Source organism: Heterocephalus glaber, unplaced genomic scaffold, assembly GCF_053883595.1.
Source record: "Heterocephalus glaber isolate CG9 unplaced genomic scaffold, H.glaber_assembly_v1.0 deba00001463, whole genome shotgun sequence".
Taxonomy (NCBI): domain Eukaryota; kingdom Metazoa; phylum Chordata; class Mammalia; order Rodentia; family Bathyergidae; genus Heterocephalus; species Heterocephalus glaber.
The window spans coordinates 14,509,155-14,528,300 of NW_028258310.1; the positions used below are offsets into that span (position 1 = coordinate 14,509,155).

A 19,146-nucleotide genomic window follows, 5' to 3' on the forward strand; every position below is an offset into this window, starting at 1 on the left:
GTGAATTACATACCAACCATGTCACCATTATGTCCACTTCTTTAATCTCTTCCTTCCATTTACCAGTTTATTATGAGGCATGTGAGTTTTTAAAAATTGGATTTATAAGCACTTTAAGGCATTTTTTTCTTTGCAAAAATAGTTGACCTAAAAACAGCAGGTTGTTTATCTTTAGCCTATTACCTATGTGTAGAAAATATTCTTTTTAGTCATTTATTAGTTTTCTTTTCTGTAGCTTTTAATCCAATTATAGTGGTTAATTTGTAATGTTAAATGGTTGGAATTTTTAAAGAAGCATCACTCCTTACACTTGCCATGGACTTACTGTTCTGCCACCTCACATATTTTGTGAACAGCATGAATTAAAAGCAAGCCAGCGTGTTTATGTTGCTGTTTGTCAATTCTGGCACACTGGCTGCAAATTGTTCACTAACCATGAGTGTCATCCCCAAGAAATGATGATCATGTGTAGCACCAGAAAGGCTTTAGTAGGAAGTAAAGAGATTTTCCAGTTGGTGTTAGAGAGTAGACTAGGAAATTCTAATCGGGAGAGTATATTCAAGCAGAAATGCTTCCTTTGGACTTGTTTGTCCTTTGGTTCTCCAGTTGTGAGCAAGCTTCGCCTGGTGGAAATGTAAGAGAAGGTCTAGTTGGAGATGTGGTGAGGTGTTTTGATCTTAGGGGACTTTCAAGAACTACATGTAGTTTGCTCTCATTCTGGTTCCACTAAATTTATAGAATTAAAGCCACCTAGATAGATGTGGGTGGAAATAACTTCAAGATGGCAGGAGGACCATGCCTAAATTGACATGTTATTTTTTGATAGTTTGAAAAGAGAACACTGTAAACACAACTTTTAAGGTGGCAGTGTATGGAAGGCTTTAAAGTCACAAAAATTTGAGTGTGAATGAATCTGGATTCTGCTACTTAGTAGCTGGGTGCTGCTGGTCAAGTTTCTTCACCTTTCTGGGTTTCATTTCCTTGTGTGACTGCCTTGGAGACTGGGTGTGAACATCAGAGGAGTTTCACTTCCTCATGTGTCTTGACTAGTCCATCAAGTGTGAGGCAGGGTGCGGAGGTTAGATGAGGGCAGATTAGGTGTGAGGGTGTGTGTGTGATGTGCTTAGCACAGCCTAGTGGAGGCCTGAAGCTGCTCAATAATCCGTTCTTTTTATGGCCCTGGATTCCAGTTCTGTCTCTCTTGTTGATGACCACTGGAACCAAGGGAAGCTAATATTTCAGCTTTCTAAAAGCATTAGTGACTCTCAAGTGATATGAAAGGCAATTTGTGGAATATGAACAAGAATGAGGTGAGCTTCTACTGACATTTTGGATAGACCACCAGCTGAGGGGAGGAGAGTGCCCTGTGGTGTGTGCCCCACTGTGTCATAGCTGTTACGTGACAAAGTCATTTGCTGTGTTTTTGGCCACAGAGAGAATGGAAGGTAATATTGTGTGCCAGTAGCTTTGTATGCTGTCTCATTTAATTCTTAAGAGAAATTCTGTAAGGAAATAATGTTTATTCTCTCTCCACCCATTTTACAGGCAAAGTACCCATTGTGGAAAGAGTTGGAGAAACCCAGGTTTAAATGTTATGCTTGAAACCTGCTTGGCTCTGTGACCTTAAGTGGTGTTCACCTCTCTGAGACTGTTTCCTTAACTGAAAATGGTGAAAGTAAAAGTATCTTGCCTCATAGGGCTGTTGAGTGGATTAAATGAGATAATGTAGGTAAAGCTCTGGCATGCAACAATGCCATAATAAATTCTCATTAGCCTCGGTATTATTGAAGTTTGGTGAAGTGGGTTTTTGACCAAAATATAGCTTTAGGAAATTGTATTTTGTTCAAAGGGAACGCCTGATTTGAAGACATAGAAAACTGACTGCATGGAAACATTGTTGACTCATAGAAATGCATGAGCCGGGAGAAGGGCAGAAATAAAATATAAAAAGAGAATTATCTGGGCATCTGTTGGATTTATATATCATCTGGGCATCAGTTAGATTTATTTATTCTTTTAAAAACAATTCATTGGTAAAATGTACAAGCATGCTGCTCATCATTTTATTTCTCAGAATGGGGAAGACACAAGGAGAAATTATGACTGAACTTAGGTTTGATGAATAGTAAAAAAGTGGCTAAGGAAGGGGAATTGATATGTTTTAGTTTGTCACAGCTGAGAGTTGGTACTGGGGGCCCTGATGCCAGGCATTGGAGTAGCTCTGCTTGAGAGTAATGGAGAATTGTCTTATAATTAGAACTGACATAGATAGAATGTAGAGTAGAAATTGTCTCATGAATGGATATTTCTAAGCAAGTGACAGATGATCATTTGCCAGAAATTACATGGATAAGGTGTAGCACTGAGTATGACCTTGATTAGTGCTATGAAAAAGCCATATTTTACCGGAAGTCTGAGTCAGAGAAAATAAAACTATGTACAGATTATGTTTTTAGAAATCCAAAATGAAAACAGACTGATTCACAATGGAGAGTAGGAGAAATAACTTTATAAAATACAAAAATACCAGTGATTTAACTGTCAGGTCAGGATTTATTGGGAAATTGGCAATATAGAAATGACTTTGTCATTGTTCATTCTGGATCACAGGACATCTCTAAATCAGATAGACAACTTTCAATCATTTGCTGAGTGTTTCCTGTCTGGATTAGATGCCCTAAGATCCTTTCCTGTTTTTAGATTTTGTATTCTGGGATATAGCCTTTTCTGTTACAAGTTATGAGAATTAAATATCCTCCTTAAGGAGAGGGAAAAATTTATAATGTGAAGCAAAGATAATGGAATTATTGTTACCAGTTTAATGTTCTGTAGTTATATCTAAAGGTTCTGGGTTATTAATGAAAATAAAAATGAATCACTATTACTCAAGTGTCTATTAGCCACTATGGGAAAATCATATTGAAGTCATACATTGTATCAGGCTATTTCTACTTGAAAAGTATTGTATTTAAAATAATTTGAAGATGTGATTAGATGCCATTGATTCATATAGTCAAATTCATGCCATTTTATTTTGGAGCAGGACTAAAGTATCTGATTTGTTAATCAGGATCTTTGAGCATAGTTGATAGGGAAGGAAGGCAAATCTTGCTATATACCTAGCATTTAAAAGGCATTTTCACATTTTCATTCTCAGGTGATGGCCCTGCTTGTGGCTTGTGTGGTAGGAGTCTGAGTTCTGGACTCTGTCATCTGATTACCTCCCATCTGATTAGTTATTGTGTGATTGATTTTTTTTTTCTCTTGAGACAGGGTTTCTCTATGTAGTCCAGGCTGGCCTTGGACTCACAGTGTACTCCTTGAATTCCTGTCCTGTGCTGTCCTTGAATTCACCGTGCTCCTCTTGCCTCAAGTCTCCTAAGTGCTGGGATTACAGGCGTGTGCAACCACATCTGGCTGATTTTGGGCAGGATGTTTAATTTCTCTGAGCCTTGGTCTCATCCAAGAATAAAAAGGGTAATAGTGCTCTAAGGCAGGTGGAAAGGTGAAATAGATCAGTACAGATAAAGTGCTCAACACAGTGCTTGGGACACAATATATGCCAATAGATTTTAATGAGTTATTATTTGCTGTTATCTCAATTTTATAGATGAGGAAGCCCTGAATTTAAAAGAGTTGGACAGCATCAGATCAAAAGTTGCTTTATTGTGATATTTCTTCTTACAGATTTTGGCTTCTTGTTTCTCTTTTGATGAGAAAATTGGATGCAAGTTCATCCCTCTCCCCCTCCTTTCCTCTCTTCCTTCCTTTCTAGATGATGCCCAGTCTGTGCTGGGTTCTGATGTAGGTGCTGGAGCTTCTACTGAGTGACAGACAGTACAAAATATTTCACAAGCATGGGATTTACTACCAGGGATGGGGCCTGGATGATGTGATCCAGAGTGTGGCCAGGTGAAGGAGGTAACTCTTTGAGGAGGTGCTGATAGATCTGGGGCTTCAAGGAGCTCCTTGGTCAGTATTTGACACTGGAATGATCTGGAGATGTTTTCTCAGAGCAGTGAGCGAGAAAGAAGGAACTGAACATGTTCCTTGAGTAGGAAGCAGCCATGTTTGCTTGTAGTTGGTGAGGGGAAACATTAGAATTAAAAGGAAAGTGAATGAGGTTTCTGAAGTAAAATTGATGCATTTTTTTTTTCTTTTTTTGTGCTCCTGAGCTACCTCCCTAGCCCTTTATTTTGTTTTGTATTTTGAGACAGGTTCTTGCTAAATTGCCCAAACTGGGTTCAAATTTGCAATCCTCTTGCTTAAGCTTTTGGAGTAACTGAGATTATAGGCCTGTACCATTAAGACTGAGTGATCTTTTTATTAAGTAGTCTGTGGTTTTAAAATGCAAATTTCAACATCCATGGAAGGATCTCACTTTCTAAATGCCTGTTGGCTAAGCTAGGTTCCCCAGGATACTTTAACTCTTGCCTCTGCTGTCAGCTCTTTTTGCACCATTCTCTCCTTCCTTTTTTCTTTCTTGTTTTCATTCTCTGTTCTTTCCTTGTTTTGTTCTTTTATCTCCTACAGCAGCTTTTGTTACACTGACCTTCTCAACCACACTTCAGGCATGCTGACTACTAGGCAGAATGTACTGTAATTCTGAAATTCACATTCATTGGCTGGCATTCAGGAGTGATTGGGTAACTAGTTTTTCAGTCCATCAACATTGAGTAGCTACTCTGTGTCAGATTCTGCAGTAGGTAATAAGATTCAAATGTACGTAAATTCTGTTCCCTGTTTCTCAGCACCTTATCATTAATTGTGGTATATATGGTTAGGTGTGTGTATATGTCTGTAATCTCAGGACTCTATTTCAAAAAACAAACAGACAAAAAGTTAAAGACTGCATATGTCACTCAATACAAAGGCCCTTTCTTCAGTCTTCAGTACAGCAGGAAAAAAAAAGTGGTAGGTGTGTAATCTGGTGATTGATTGGCTGATTGATGAAGTCAGTCATTTATTTAGTAGACATTTATTCCTTGCATTTTGTGTCCCAAGGCCTTGTGCTTCTACTGAATACATCTTGAACAAGATAGAGAAGGCTCCCAACTTCATGATGTTTACTTTCTGGTGGTATTAGGTGATTACAGAAGAGATTTACATGAAGAACATTTGTTTACTGACTGTTTACCAGAAACCAGTGGGGATTTTTTTGGTTTGTTTTGCTTTTGTCATCAGGACTGAATGCAGGGCTTTGCCTTGAGCTACATCCTCAGCCTTTTTTTTTTTTTTTGGAGAAAAAGTTCTAGCTAACTTTCCCAGGCAGGACTCTAACTTGCTATTTGTGGGAAATTGTAGAATTTAGTTATTCTAGTTGTAAGAACTGATCACAAGAAGTTTGTTAACTGAGAAAATTAAGAAGTCATTTCTGGGAAATTCCACAAGTCTGTTTGTTAAAAGAATGCCAGAAAACTTTAAGTGATGTTGTAAAAGTTTCACCAGAGAAAAACAGGTTTTCCTAGTTTTCTTATTTACCATTGCCTGGGATCAGAGGACCTCGACCCAATGACTCTACGGGTGGTGAGAGAGATACAACTCACTATGCACATCTGTGATGTTTGCAGTGGGCTGGTGGGCTTGATTTCTGCCGAAGTCATCCTGCTTCCTTGATACCATCTGATAAGAAGAGGGCCTCGGTGTGCTCTTTGATATACGGATTGGTGAACGGAAACGGGGGACTTGTAAATTCACCTATAGCTTTTATGAATCACTTAAAGTCACTTATCATCAGATGTTAAAATCAGAAAGACAATAGCCAGAATAACTAAGCTGCTTTCCTACATGTATAAAAGCCTTACTTCTTTCCTTTGTGATTGTTGAACAGTGTCGGAGAAATAAAATGCTGTTCATCTCCCAGGCTGTCTCCTTTTCTTTCTTTAAAGGTTGGTGCTCTCTGGGGTCTCAGGTCTCCCTTTAGAGAGAACACCAACAGCTATTCTTCTGCTTTTGCCTCCCAGGGTGCTGGGATTCAGATGTGTGCCATCATACCCTGCCAAAAACTAGTGTTTTAACACTCGATACTGTGATAACCAAATTATGCATTATTTTAACTAATTCATTAGGACAAGCCCATGCTACTGCTTCTATTCAAAATTCAAAATTGAGGCTTACAGAATTTAAGATCTTGCACTGACTCCCACACCTAGCTTGCACGTGACTCCAGATCTCTCTGAGAGTCATTGCTCAGTTACAGTGCTATTTGTGGCTAAATACAGAGAGGTTTTATGTGCTCTTGTCTCACTAGGTAAGAGTAGAGCTAAGGTGGGAATCGAGGTGTGTTGGGGTGAGGCACGGGAGAGTGGACAGGTGGGAAGTGTAATAGTCTTGTCTCCGGCTGGGCTGTTTGGTTTCCCAGCCTTCCGGAAGTCAGTTGCTTAACCCAGAGTGTGTGGCGTGCAGTTCTTGGCTTGGATCCTCTTCTTAAGCCTCCCTCTGCTTGGGCTCCTTCATCTCTGTGTGTCACAGTCAAGATCAGACTTAGCGTCTACTCCTCTCCTCTTTCAGGGGCTTCTCCAAGTCCTCCCTTCCTGCAAGATTAGTCTCTACTTCCTTTTATCCATTGTACTTTTTTTCTCTTTTTTTAGGTTGTAGCACTTCTCAGAGACTGTCTTGTGTCTCAGGGATTTTTCATTCCTCCATATCCTCCCAGGAGACTGATGAACCCTTGTGTAGCCGTATCAGGTCCTTTGTGCATTCCCATGCCCCACACTCTCAGTGCAGTTCCTGACACAAACAATGGGCCTGGTACTGTTCATGGTGTTAGTTCCAAAGACATGACCCTCAAGGAAGCATTATTTCCAGGGGATGTCTTTAACACTGATCTTTTTGTCATTGTGATAATTAAGTGAGCAGTTTTCTTTTGTTAAGTGCTCTGCATGGATGTGCCTTTTGAGAACTGCTTTAGAACTCTGTAATTTTTGTAAGGTCTAATATTACTCTTTGGAGCCTCCTAGGTGAATCAATGCTTCTTATGGAAGCATCATTTTGATAACAAAATAAATATACTGCCTGGATGTAGCCATCTTTGGTTTTAGCTTATTTCTGTTCCTCTTAAGACAGGCTTTGTTTTTTTCTCACAATTTCTAGCTATTCCTGAGCAGCGGAGTGGGAATTTGTAAAGTGTTTTCAATCGGAAAGGCTCTGAGATTCCTTTGTGGGAATAGTTTGGGCAGCACAGCTCTGGTGTTAGGGAAATGAGCCTGAGATAGCTTACTTACCTCTACATTGACAAATAGAGAAAGATAGCCTTGTAATAGAGAAAAGAAATTCTCTGAGGGGAAAGAAATAATAAAATCAAGCTGGTTTATGGTTTGTCAGTCCAAAAAGCTTTTAAGCTATATCTATAAAGGTGTTTCCATTTAGTGTTTGTTCTGCATTTCAGGCATCATTGTGTGATAAGTGGTGGAAATTTAGCCCCTTTAAGCCTGCTCTCCGGGGGTTGAGATTTAAGTGTTGGAACGAACTTTATTTGAAAGAACTCTATCGATTGGGATTTGATTTGGTTCTCCTTTATCAAAGAGAGGTACTAAATAATGGCTGGCCTCCCTGTTAGGTATTTTAATTCACTCTCTCTCTGCCCCCATTCTCCACCCTCTATTTCTGACTGTTCCTCTTAAAAAGACTAAAGTGGTGTGAGAGGAAGAGAAAAATCAACTGTCACATTGTGAACATAATTGATTCAATAAATAACGTCTTTCAATTCCCAAGGCAAACCTGAGTCTTCACTTATGTCAATTAGAGTTCAGCTCAATAAGTGGTAGTGGTCTTAATTTAAATGGATGGGAGAGTTCATGAGTTCTCACTTCCCTCGTAAGGAGTGTGCTTTTCTTGTTTTAAAGATAATATCTAGATTTATGCACCTACCCTACAAAAAGAAGTTTGAAAATGAATTTTTATGGTGATTTTTATTCTTCATGAAAATAGAAAGAGGGAATTTATTTATTGTCCAGGGGTTCATTGAAACAAAAGAGAAGAAAAGAAAAAAAATTGAAATGAGAATGTAATGTCCCTGGAATCTACTAGACTGTAAGCTTTTTAAGGTCAGACAGGGATTTGTCTTCTTTGGTTACCACTTAATCTCCAATGCTCATACTATAGTAGGTGCATAATAAATGTTTGTTAATTGGATTTGTTGTTGAATGAAGAGAACAGAAAGAGCAAGATCCAGGTCGTGATTCATCTCCCTGTGTCTTTTCTCCAAATTTGTTTTAAAAAGAAAGTGGCTCTAAGATATATACTACATATTACATCATCAGAAATTACTAAGGAGAACTTATTTTATCAATTTCCAGTCTGGCAGAGTTGCAAGGGATTTCAGAGGTGGTATAAAGCTGCTATTTACAAATTCTGGTATATGAACTAGTTGTGTTTTGGAATCACAGAAAGCATGTTGTAAATGCTGATTCCAGGCCTCAGCCCTGGGATTTCTTTTTGAGTCACTGGTGGGCCTGGGGAGTCTAACTTTACTTTGGTGCGGTTCTCTGCTAATTCTGGTGTGCAGCTAGGTATGGAAGACACTAAGCCAGCTGGCCTTGTAGTCCCCTGATATCTGTAGTCTAATGTGCCCATGGTGAAAGTCATCAGCTAAGGTACTCAGCAGAATGACTGGTAGAAGTGTGGCTAGGACCCAGAACTCTTGGCTCTAGTGACAATGCCAGGCCCTACAGTTTGCAGCATTGGTTCAGCCAGTGCTCCATGCAGCTCAGCATCTCTCAAGATGCTTTAATGCTTCTTCCTTCCAAAACAGCAGCAGTATTTAGGGTGATGGCTCTGGCAGAATCTGAACAACTTTTTGAATCAGACCTCATTCAGGCTACTTTGATGTTAAATATATTTTATTGTGTTCTCTAGGAATGCCTTTGATTACTCCCCATCCACATCCTTTGGTTGGCTCAGAACAAACCCCAGTAGGAAGTCTCTACCTTTCTTCTATTGGCCTACTCAGCCCAGCTTCATTAGAAGGGGATCCCATAAGTTCTTGTTAAAAGTGTAGAGCACTGGGGCCTGCTTTAGTTCTGTTAAATCTGACTCATCCTAGGAGGGACCTGGGAAACTGTATTGGGGTGAGGGTGGCTGTGTGCCTGCTGCAGCCTACAGTCCTGGTGGGTGGGGGAGGGGGTGTTTCCCCCCTGGAGAGGATCTCAGTGGGCACCACAGCACCCAGACCCAAGTTAATGCACATGAAATCTTGACAGTGACCAGCACATTTGCCAGTGGTCAGCAAATGTTATCAATGCCACTATTCCAATACCACTTAGGAGCTGGGCTACTTTCAAGAAGTTGCTGAACTTCTGTTGGGCTGATTTATATTAAGAGTGGAGATCCTAAATTCTGCTCTGCCTGTCTTCCCAAGTTGGTCTGAGCATATCTGAAGATATGTGATAGTTCTGAGTAAAATATCATAAAAGTATAAGGGAAAACTGTGACCCTACTTTACTGAAATGAATACATGTCGTAACCTGGATTCCTTGAAGGGAAGGGTTGTAATAAATGTAAAATGCTTGTCTGTGAAATACGGCATTTTTCTTTTTCTTTTCTCTCTCCATAGGGAATTAGAATAATGGAGATGCTGCTAAAGGAACAGTGTGGTGCCCCCTTAGTGGAATAAAGAATCATCAGTGAGTACCAGAAGCAAAATCGGAATCGTTTACTTGAGTTACGTTTTTATGCTTATACACCTGGTATTATGCATCAGCCTTCCTGGGCTATTCATGCTGTACCATTTCCCAGTTATATCCACAGAATACTATTTCACAGGTGTTTTGTTATCTCTTCAGTGCCTTTATTTACTTGGTTCTTTGATTTTCAGAGCAGTTTTGTAATATGTGCTGGGTTACAACCACATTCAAATTGTTGAAACTGTTCAGCACAATCTACCATGATTGGGACTCTCAAAGTGGCATAGATTTGTAAAGATTGCAGCTCAGGATTAACAGAGGCTTACTTTTATTGTTCTGAGAACAATAAAAGGAGAGGATTAAAGCTGTAAGTGGAGCAGGAAGGAAGAATGGAACATGTTGATTGGCCAGTGAAACAAATATATCTTATTAGTCATACAGGTTGAGCATCTCTAATCTGGAAACCTCAATAACAAGTACTCCAAAATCTGAAACTGTCTGAATGCTAACAGGATGCCACAAGTGGAAAATTTCATACCTGATGTATGTGATGAGTGGCTGTTAGAACACCGGTACACAAAAAATATTGTATAAGCTTACATTCAGGCTATGGGTATAAAGTATACATGAAACATAAATGAATTTCATGTTTATACTTTGGTTTCATTTCTAGAATATCTCATCAAGTATGTACAAATACTTATCCTTTTTTTCATTAGTATATGTTTTTAACGCATATAATTACATTCACCTTGGGGTATTGGACCACACACATATCGCATCTTAGTCATTTTTTACTTCCCCTTCCCCTCCCAGCTGTCCTGTCTCCCCCATCTCTAGATGCCCTTCCAATCACCACAAAGTCTACCTCCCTGTTTCCTATCATTTATCTTTGATTTTGCTCTTTAAATTTACAAATATTCTAAACTCTGAAAAAATCTGAAATCCAAAACATTTCTGGTCTCAAGTATTTTGGATAAGGTATATTCAACATGTTTATATACTTCCACTGCTCAGAGGTGGCTACCTGAAGTGAATTTATGAAGGATCTGAATCTTGGGAGTGATCTTTAGGCTCTAGGTAAGAGCACTTTGAATGGATTAACAGTGTCTGCCATGGACACAGGATGAAAACACCTCACCTCTAGTTAAGGGCGAGTAGTGTAGAATTAACAGTGGGAAATTGTAAAGCCATTCTCCATGTTCTTAAGTTCTACTGTCTACATCAAGGAGAATCATCTTTATAGTTAAATAAAAAAGAATAAACACCAAAATGAATGAGTATAATGGATTTACATCTTACAGAATTTATAGGACTTGGGTTTTTAACATTTGAGAGAAGGTAAAACTTTTGTATAGCAAATATTGCCTTGAGTAATTCAGAATTACCTTATGTTAGTCTTTTAAAATTACTGCAATGAACAATGAACTTTAAGAGCAGTTAACAAGAAAAAAGCAAAAGCAACACTCATATACAAGAACCTTGGCATTCATAGCATGCTGGTCAGGCCTATGAATAAACACCAGTTGGAGAATTAAAAGTATTTCTGCTTATTTTCAGGTTGAAGTACATTCTGATTAACATTAAATTTCTGTACACTTCATATTAGTAGATTTAATTATTATTTGAAAAGCTAAATGAGATAATTTCCTTTAGTACAGGCATGGTACATGCAGGTGCTCATAAAATGTTGGAATTTAATCTAAGTATGGGGCACAAAATTTATAGTGAATATTTAAATTTTAAAAATTTATTACAGTAAAAGACACATTGCCATTAAGCCCCCTCAAGATATTCCCCTTTGCTTTGAATACATTTATCCCATTCTTGCCACTTTCTGAAGAAGTTCTGGAAGTCCTGTTTCGTGAACATCTTCATGTAGTATGATACAAAATATAGTGTATGCTGGTGCTGTGTGCTATCTGATGGAAAGTCAGACTTACAAAAACATTAAGTGTGTCCTCATCCACCTGATTCACCAGACATGGTTCTGTGCAACTTCTGACTTCCCCAAAGCCAAAATGACAATTAAAGATTTGAATTGATTCAGAACATTCAGGCAGCTATATAACAGAACAAATAAAGACACTCACAAAAAAAGGACTTCCAGAATAGGTTCAGAAAGTGGCAAGAATGATGGGATAAGTGCGTTTGAAGCAAGGTGGGGGGATTTTGAGGGTGATTAGTGGCAATATGTCATTTACTGTAATACACTTAAAATTTTTTTAAAGACTCACCGTATTTTTTGATCAACATCTACCCCATTTCTTTAAAATTGTAGAGAAGAACTTAGCCATGTCTCCCTGCTTTTCTAGGCTGGCATATTTGTGATGCTCAGTGCTTCCTGTGCATGTGAACTTGTGCATGGATTCCACCTTTCCTTGAGGGGGGAATCTAAAGTCAATGTTAAATGAGGGGCCAGTACTTACATAGGAAAGGTATATACCTATTGGTTTCCAAACTTCAAATTAGAAGTTTTGAAACTTGCAAGCATCAGAATCATCTGGAGGATTTGGTAAGCATAGAATGGTAGGATCCCTTCCAGAGTTCTGATTCAGTGAGTCTGAGGTGGGCTCCTTTGTTTTCAGCAACTTCTCAGGTGATAGTCTTGCTGGATCCTGGACCACACTTTGAGGAGGACTTTAAATGTGTGAACTTTAAGTTCACACATCTCTGGGTGAAGACAGATGAAGTGCTACGGCCTGAGAAAGCTAGTAGCTGAAGTTTTAAAATTGTCATGTACGTCTTGGGTTAACTTTAGATTGGTTGGATGAGTGGTTTTCTTTGGATACCTTTTCCCATATTATAGCATTCTGCCTCTTGTTTGTCTTTCGTTTTGGTTATTGAATATTGACAGGCTCTAAACCAGAGCAAATACAAACTGAAAAATGGAGAGACAGGACTTATGTCAACTTGTGTTTTAAGTTAGTTTGGATTGAAGTATCAGTAAAGAAAGTAAATTAGACACATTTACAACATTACCTGTGGGTCTAGATTGTCTTTCTTCCCTTTTACTTTTTTTTTTTGCTGTGGTTGAGGGCTAAATCATGAATTCAGGGCTTTTCATTGTTTATAAAAAGCAACTTATTCTCTCAAGTGAAGTAATTGAGGTCTAAATGCTAGTAAGAGTTTAGTATAGGACAGTGGCATTTAATGCAGTGAATGCCACAGAATTCCTGAATTGTTTACATAATTCAAACTCAAAAATTCATAATTAGTTTTCTCAGAGGAGCAAATGTACACTCAAGCACATAAATCTACAATTACTGTAAATTAATAGCTATCGCTGAGGCCTGAAGTTCTTCTCAAAATCAACTTCATTGAGATATATACATTTAAATCAACCAATTTTAACTGTACAGTTTCGTGAGTTTTGACAAACATATCATCATAAATATGACATAGAAACATCGGAGGCTTTCATATTGCAGTTTTATTGCCAGTTTATAATCCCCACCACTATTTTTTGACAATTTTTACAAAGTTTTTGAAGCTTGAAATGTTTCTGCTTTGATGGAACTTTTTGGTTTCTCAAAAGTAGCTCCATGGAAAAGATGAGATTGTTGTAGATGGAGGGACTACTGGTTTTATGAATAGTGAAATGCTACATAAAAAGAAGAGGAATTCCACTGTTAGAGAGTAGGGGTTGGAAAACTGTAGCCTGTAAGCTAAATCCAGACTGCTGTGTGCTTCTATAGATAAAGTTTTACTGGAATACAGCTATGTTTCTGATAATGTTCAAAGAGATAGCAGCTGAGTTGAGTATTTGTGACAGATACCTTACAGCCTTCAAAGCCTAAGATAATTACTGTCTGATCCTTAAAGGAAAAGCTTGTTGTCTCCTGGGTTAGCATCCTAAGATTGTTGTGGTGATCTCCCCGCATGCACGCCTTGGGATCAAGCCCAGGACCTTAAACATGCTAGGCAAGCACTCTTCCACTGAGCTGCATCCCCAGCTCTTAATTTAACTTAATTTAATTTAATTTTTGAGAGAAAGTCTCACTGAGTTGCTCAGACTTGTCTCAAACTTGGGGTCCTCCTGCCTTGGCCCCCCGAGTAGTTGGCATTTTTAAAAATACAGCATTTAATCTCACCTTACCTCTATCTTAAAATTTGTAGTTTGACAATTGATTTCCCCTACATTAGTTCTAACATTATCCCTTCATGAAGATTTGGATGATGCTACTGTAAGGCATGCATAAATATTAAAATAACAATAGTGAAGTTAAAGTATGAGCAACAGTGGTCACTAAAATTGCTCCTCAAGGTCCAATGCATATATACAATGGAGTAGAAATGGGCATTTTGTTAGCACACAAAGTGGCACTCTGATGCAGCAATAATATGGGTGCTATTTACAATTTACTCAATATGCCAGCTTTGGGAGTTTGCATTTCTCAATTTATAAAAGACATTTTGTGGAATTTACACAAATGTGCATGAAGAAAGATTATTTAATATTTTATGTCCCAGGGCATCTCAAATTTGCATAAAGTCACAGAATATGACTAGGTACCTATTGTTAATGATAACTTCCTCTAATCTGCATGTCCAAGTGGGCATTTGAAAATTAGAAAGCTAGGAAGGTGATTTTTGTCATGAGCCAAAATGGAGGCACATAAATCTCACTAACCAATATGCTTGTGGCATTGCTGCTGACAGATCCATTTGATAGATTTTTGATTTCCTGTCATTTTTGAATAAAACAAATAGCCCTGACATCTGTTTGTTCTTGCTGCTGGGCAGTTGGGAGACTGGGCTTGGTAAGGTTTGATAACACAGTAGAGTTTCTATCACATTGAAATGATTAAGACCTCAATTTTAGCTATATCTTAAATTCCTCTCTGAACCAGTTCCTCTGGTAGTTGGACTTAATAAAACAAGGTGCTTGCTTTGTTCGAAGATTATTAAAAGGTAGGAATGCAATTTCTTCAAGAATTATCCATAGTGATAGAATTCAAGTGACTCTCAGGAGTTGCTTCAGAAAAGAGAGCAAATAAATATTGATTGGCAAGACGTGTTTATTAGGTGATAAAGCCTGTTTGCTTTCTCTTGCAGGGCAGCTGTATCGTGTTTGCTTTTTTTTTTCTCTTCTTCGAGAATCACTTCTTGGCTACAGCATTGGCGCAGTTCCTGGAGTACAGGTTTGAGGATATAGTGTTAGCAGCTCAAAGAAGAGGACACTTTCCTATCAGAACATAAAATGACACATTCCCCTTGGAGCCTGCTTCAAGTAGTGGGACTCATGGAAATGAGACTTTCTAGTTGGATTTTTATGGTGCAGTGTCTTTACGATTTTACAAATAAAGGAAAAACCCATATAAGATGATGCCGGTCCTCCTCGGGGTGTCCTCCTGGTCATCTGAGATGGTGTCAGGGCAGCCAGGGGCAGGATAAAGTTCTGCAGAGGTGCTTGTGCTCATGTGTTATCAGCATCATTGCTCATAGGATTCATGAGAGGATTCTGGAACAAATAAAGTTGCTCACCCTGATATGTGATTTTCTAGGGATCCTGGGACAGACAGGCTTATGTCAGACCTGTGCTGAAACTAAACTATATTTATTTCTATCCAAAAGTGATGCATAACTACCATTCCTATTGCTTTTATAATGTAACACATGAACTGTCCTTGGTCCTCTGAAAGGACAGGAAGCGTAGAGTAGAAAGCAGGCTCTTGCCTGGCTCCTTCTGTCTTGTTCTGTGATATGGGGCATATCATTCACCTCTCTTTTTAACTGGGAAAATCAGGCTCTCAGGTGTGGATCTTTCTGCTGTGAGTTATGATGACTAAATAAGATAGTTTAGTTTGAAGAATACAGGTTTGGGAGTTAGACAGACAGACATAAGTTTGAATCCAAGTGCTGCCACCTACTATTTAGTGATCATAAACATAATTTTATATCTTTCTGAAGCTCATTTTAAAAAATTTATAAAATGTGATAATGGGATTAACTGTGTGATTCCTGGTGCCTTGTAGAGGTTCAGTAAATAGATTTTTATTTGAAACCATTTTGAAAATACACCTTTCAACTATAATGTAAAGTGGTATTACTGTTTGAAAATTAGATGACAGTAGCTTGCATTTCCCATGATGGGAAGCCAAAATATAAATGCACTCTACCTGAGAAGTAATAATTTGGAATTCATCTTCTTAAGATAAAAATTGAGCCATTACTGGAAAGTCTTGGGGAAATTGTTCTTTTTTAATATTTGAAAATTTTTCTACTTAGTGCATTGATGAATTTCAAAGCAATTGTACTTTTTGGTACAAACCTGCCACTGCAAGCCTTCTTTTATTTTGTTTGAGCTATTTGTGCTGCCTGAGTTTTGTCTCTTGGGATAATTTCCCTTTATTTCCGTAGTGTTTTATTCCTCAGTTGTGTTGGAGGGAAAAATGAATAGTAGAAATCAGAATACATTTTGACCTTCTTTTCCAGTTTGTAAATGCCATTTGGTAGGTTTTTGGAATTATAGCCTTTCCCCAAAAGTAAGGAGTGATGTGAATTGTCATGGAGGTGAGAGGCAAAAATTTGTATTTGAAGACTGATAATAGAATAAATGTAACCATTCATACTCAACAACTTGCATTCTCTCCAAAGGTCAGAGTTCTCATCATTGCTGTCCATTTGGGGGGACTTTATGCTATCTTGACGTTGGGGTTGCATCCCAGACTAAGAAATCAGAATCTCTGGGGATGGATCCCAGGCATCGTATTTTTTAAGCTCTCCAGTTGATTCCAATGGGTAGCTGAGGTTGAGAACTCTACAACAAATTCCAGGGAATGTGCAGACTTTATTTAATTTCTTCCTAATACTGCTGAGGTAGGAAAGGATCTTTCTAGTGGGATTTTTTTTTTTCTAGAAATAGAGTGAGGCACAGAGAGACCCACACTCTGGCTTGATTCCTCGAAGGCCAGGTGGCCAGTGCAAATGCATGCGGGGACCTGGTAGCTGGTTTAATGAGTGAAGTAGGCTGGGGCCACTACGGAGACCCCCAGGAATACATGCCTGACTGAAAGTGAGCAGCTGCTGCCCAGCTCCCTCACTGTGTGGCTATGTGGCTGTAATTTTCCATGAAAAGACAAACATTTTTAAAAAAGAAATCTCTTAATTTCTTTATGTTGGCAGCAAATTGGCATTGTTTGAAACCTTACACTGTCAACACATGTTTGCCAGCCTGAACTTTTAGCCTGGGCTTCTAGGGTGTTAAGGACAGGGCTAAACATCCCAGCCAACTTTTAATAGATTTGCATTTTTGTATTCTGGACATAGCTGCATTTTGCCTTTCTTCCACAACTGCTTTCAAATGCATTTCCTTCCTCATTCCCAAGTAATCCTCTGGACCCTTGTCAAACACTTTTCCTCAGTATTTTTACCCCTGCAGGCATTTATTGAGTCCAGCTTCACATATGTGGTTTAGAAATCTTACAGACTTTTAAAAATTAATTAGGGCATATTAGATTTTTAAAAAATTATATGTATTTTATAGATGCTCATATTTAACTTTATTATCTGCAGTGTAGCATAAGAAATGTCAAAGCGAGAGGAGTGTTACTGGGCACACTAGGGACAAGAGTAGGGAGGGTTAAGTCATAGACCTGGCCATTCTCCTCCTGACTGGGTTGCTGAAGCTGCACATCAGAGTGAAGGTGTCCTGTGTGACTCAGACTGCCATGTGTACCAGGCACCCTTAGGGAGGGGTACAAAAATGCAGGTCCTTATGTCCTTCCCCTGGAATTCTGACTCATGTAGTTTCACTTGGGATACAGGATCTGCATTTTGAAACCAGTTCTCCAGGAGATTTGGTTGTTCTGTTTCACAGACCACATTTTGAGAGACACTGATTTGACGGAGATATTTTTTGTCTCTATGTCTCCTGTTATTTAAGAAGGTTTCACAGTCATTAGGGCTCAATGATCAACACAGTTGATTGCTGAAGACACAATATAAAGTTCTTGTGCAGAGAGGAGCTGACTTAACTTATCCTTACATGATTGAGATTCTTTCACCAGAAAAGGTGTTATGATTTAAATCATATATGGGTTAAAAAGGTGCTGTATTCTTTTTATATGAATTATTTTGTGTATTTTAGAAGCAGTATATATGTAATAATTTTCTATTTGTCAGACATTGCAGGGTGCATGGTAAAGGTAATTCAAGATTTTAATTTGCGTACTTTTTTATTTCAACCATTAACATGGAATTAGTTCTCAATTTAATATACATTTCCTTGCTTTTTGTAAACAGAATCTACTGAAGATAATTAAATCTCTTCAGGATCATCATTTGTGTTTTTAATTCTTTCAGGTCCTACTTAGGTTAGTTGAATCTCCTATGCTGAATAGCCCCCAAAATGTGTTTGCTCTTTGATTTCCTAAATGGGGTTTAGAGATTTTTTTTTTCCCTCACTGTTACCTGTCATTTCTGGGCCTGCCTGTAGGAGATTTCCTCTAATTTTCCAGGGGGTTGGGAAATCATGTAATAGTACACTCTATAGCAAGTAACAGTAAACAGCATCTGAATGAGACTTTGAGAGGCCTTTCTAGCATTAAAATGAATGAACTAGGCTACATTCATTTGTGACATTATTTTAGTGGTTCACGTACCTTTCTCTGGCTTATTTCCTGATCTTTAAATGCAACTGTCAGATCTGTGATCTCAAGATAAGTGACATACAGCTAGAAATCATTTCTCTTGATGTATAAGCTATTGTTTCCCCCAATTGTGTTGGTGTTTTTACATATATTCTTTTTTATAATGTGAAACAGAAGTAGATTAAAATTCAAATGAAAATTTCTCAGGCCAGATTTTTATACAAGATAAAGTGTTTTTAATTCAGTGTTAGTGTGATTTAGAGCTATAAATTAGTTGTATGCCTATGAAATTCCACCCTACAGTCATTCTGAAATAAAGATTTTACAACTAATATTTGTGTATATCCTAGTTTCTGGGGGACATCTCATTTCTCAGTATAGCTTGTGTTGTTTGTAGTAATGACCTTGATGTGCTCCAGCTGTCTAGGTGAGAATGTTACCGCAAACCCCATGATGTTATTTCCTCCTTCCATAAGGTGAGCTAATTAAGTTTCTCCCAGAAATAAGTAGAGACCATCATTATTGGGTGACCTGAATGGGCCATGTACTGATGGATCAGAGGTCTAGAGCTGATGTGTGGTGATGACTTACATTTAGGGGTAAGGTCCCTAGTTTAACCAGCATTTATTAAACATCTGCTGTGTGCAAGAGAAAAGAAAGGGTTTTCTTTCCTTTTGACTTGATTCAATGGGTCACTAGAAGGCTGGCATCATCTTTGTACTGACCAGTGGCAGTGGTGGGTACTTATGGGTGGTAAGACCAGATACACCTACCCCTTGAGTAAAACAAATGATAATTACTTACTAAGATGCAAGAAAAAGGTTAGCATAGGATACACAATGGAGAGATCGGCCCAAAAATGTATAGGTCGGTGGTTCCAAAGTTCATCAGCAGATGCACAGTTGTGGATAATTAAAGTCTGAATTAGT

General features: G+C 38.4%; 1 protein-coding gene across 3 annotated transcripts in view; it reads left to right on the forward strand.

The window, feature by feature from the left end:
* Positions 1-18,549, forward strand: part of Prelid2 (PRELI domain containing 2) — a 104,283-nt gene extending 85,734 nt beyond the window's left edge. For all 3 annotated transcript variants that reach the window (XR_002398142.2, XR_015438781.1, XM_004854341.3), the window contains 2 exons: positions 9,554-9,623; positions 14,682-18,549. Coding sequence is in view for 1 of the 3 variants with exons in the window: in XM_004854341.3 (XP_004854398.1) it covers positions 9,554-9,613 (60 nt within the window). In the remaining 2 variants the exon portion in view is untranslated. The remainder of the gene's footprint in view (positions 1-9,553; positions 9,624-14,681) is intronic.
* The last annotated feature ends 597 nt before the right edge of the window (positions 18,550-19,146 follow it).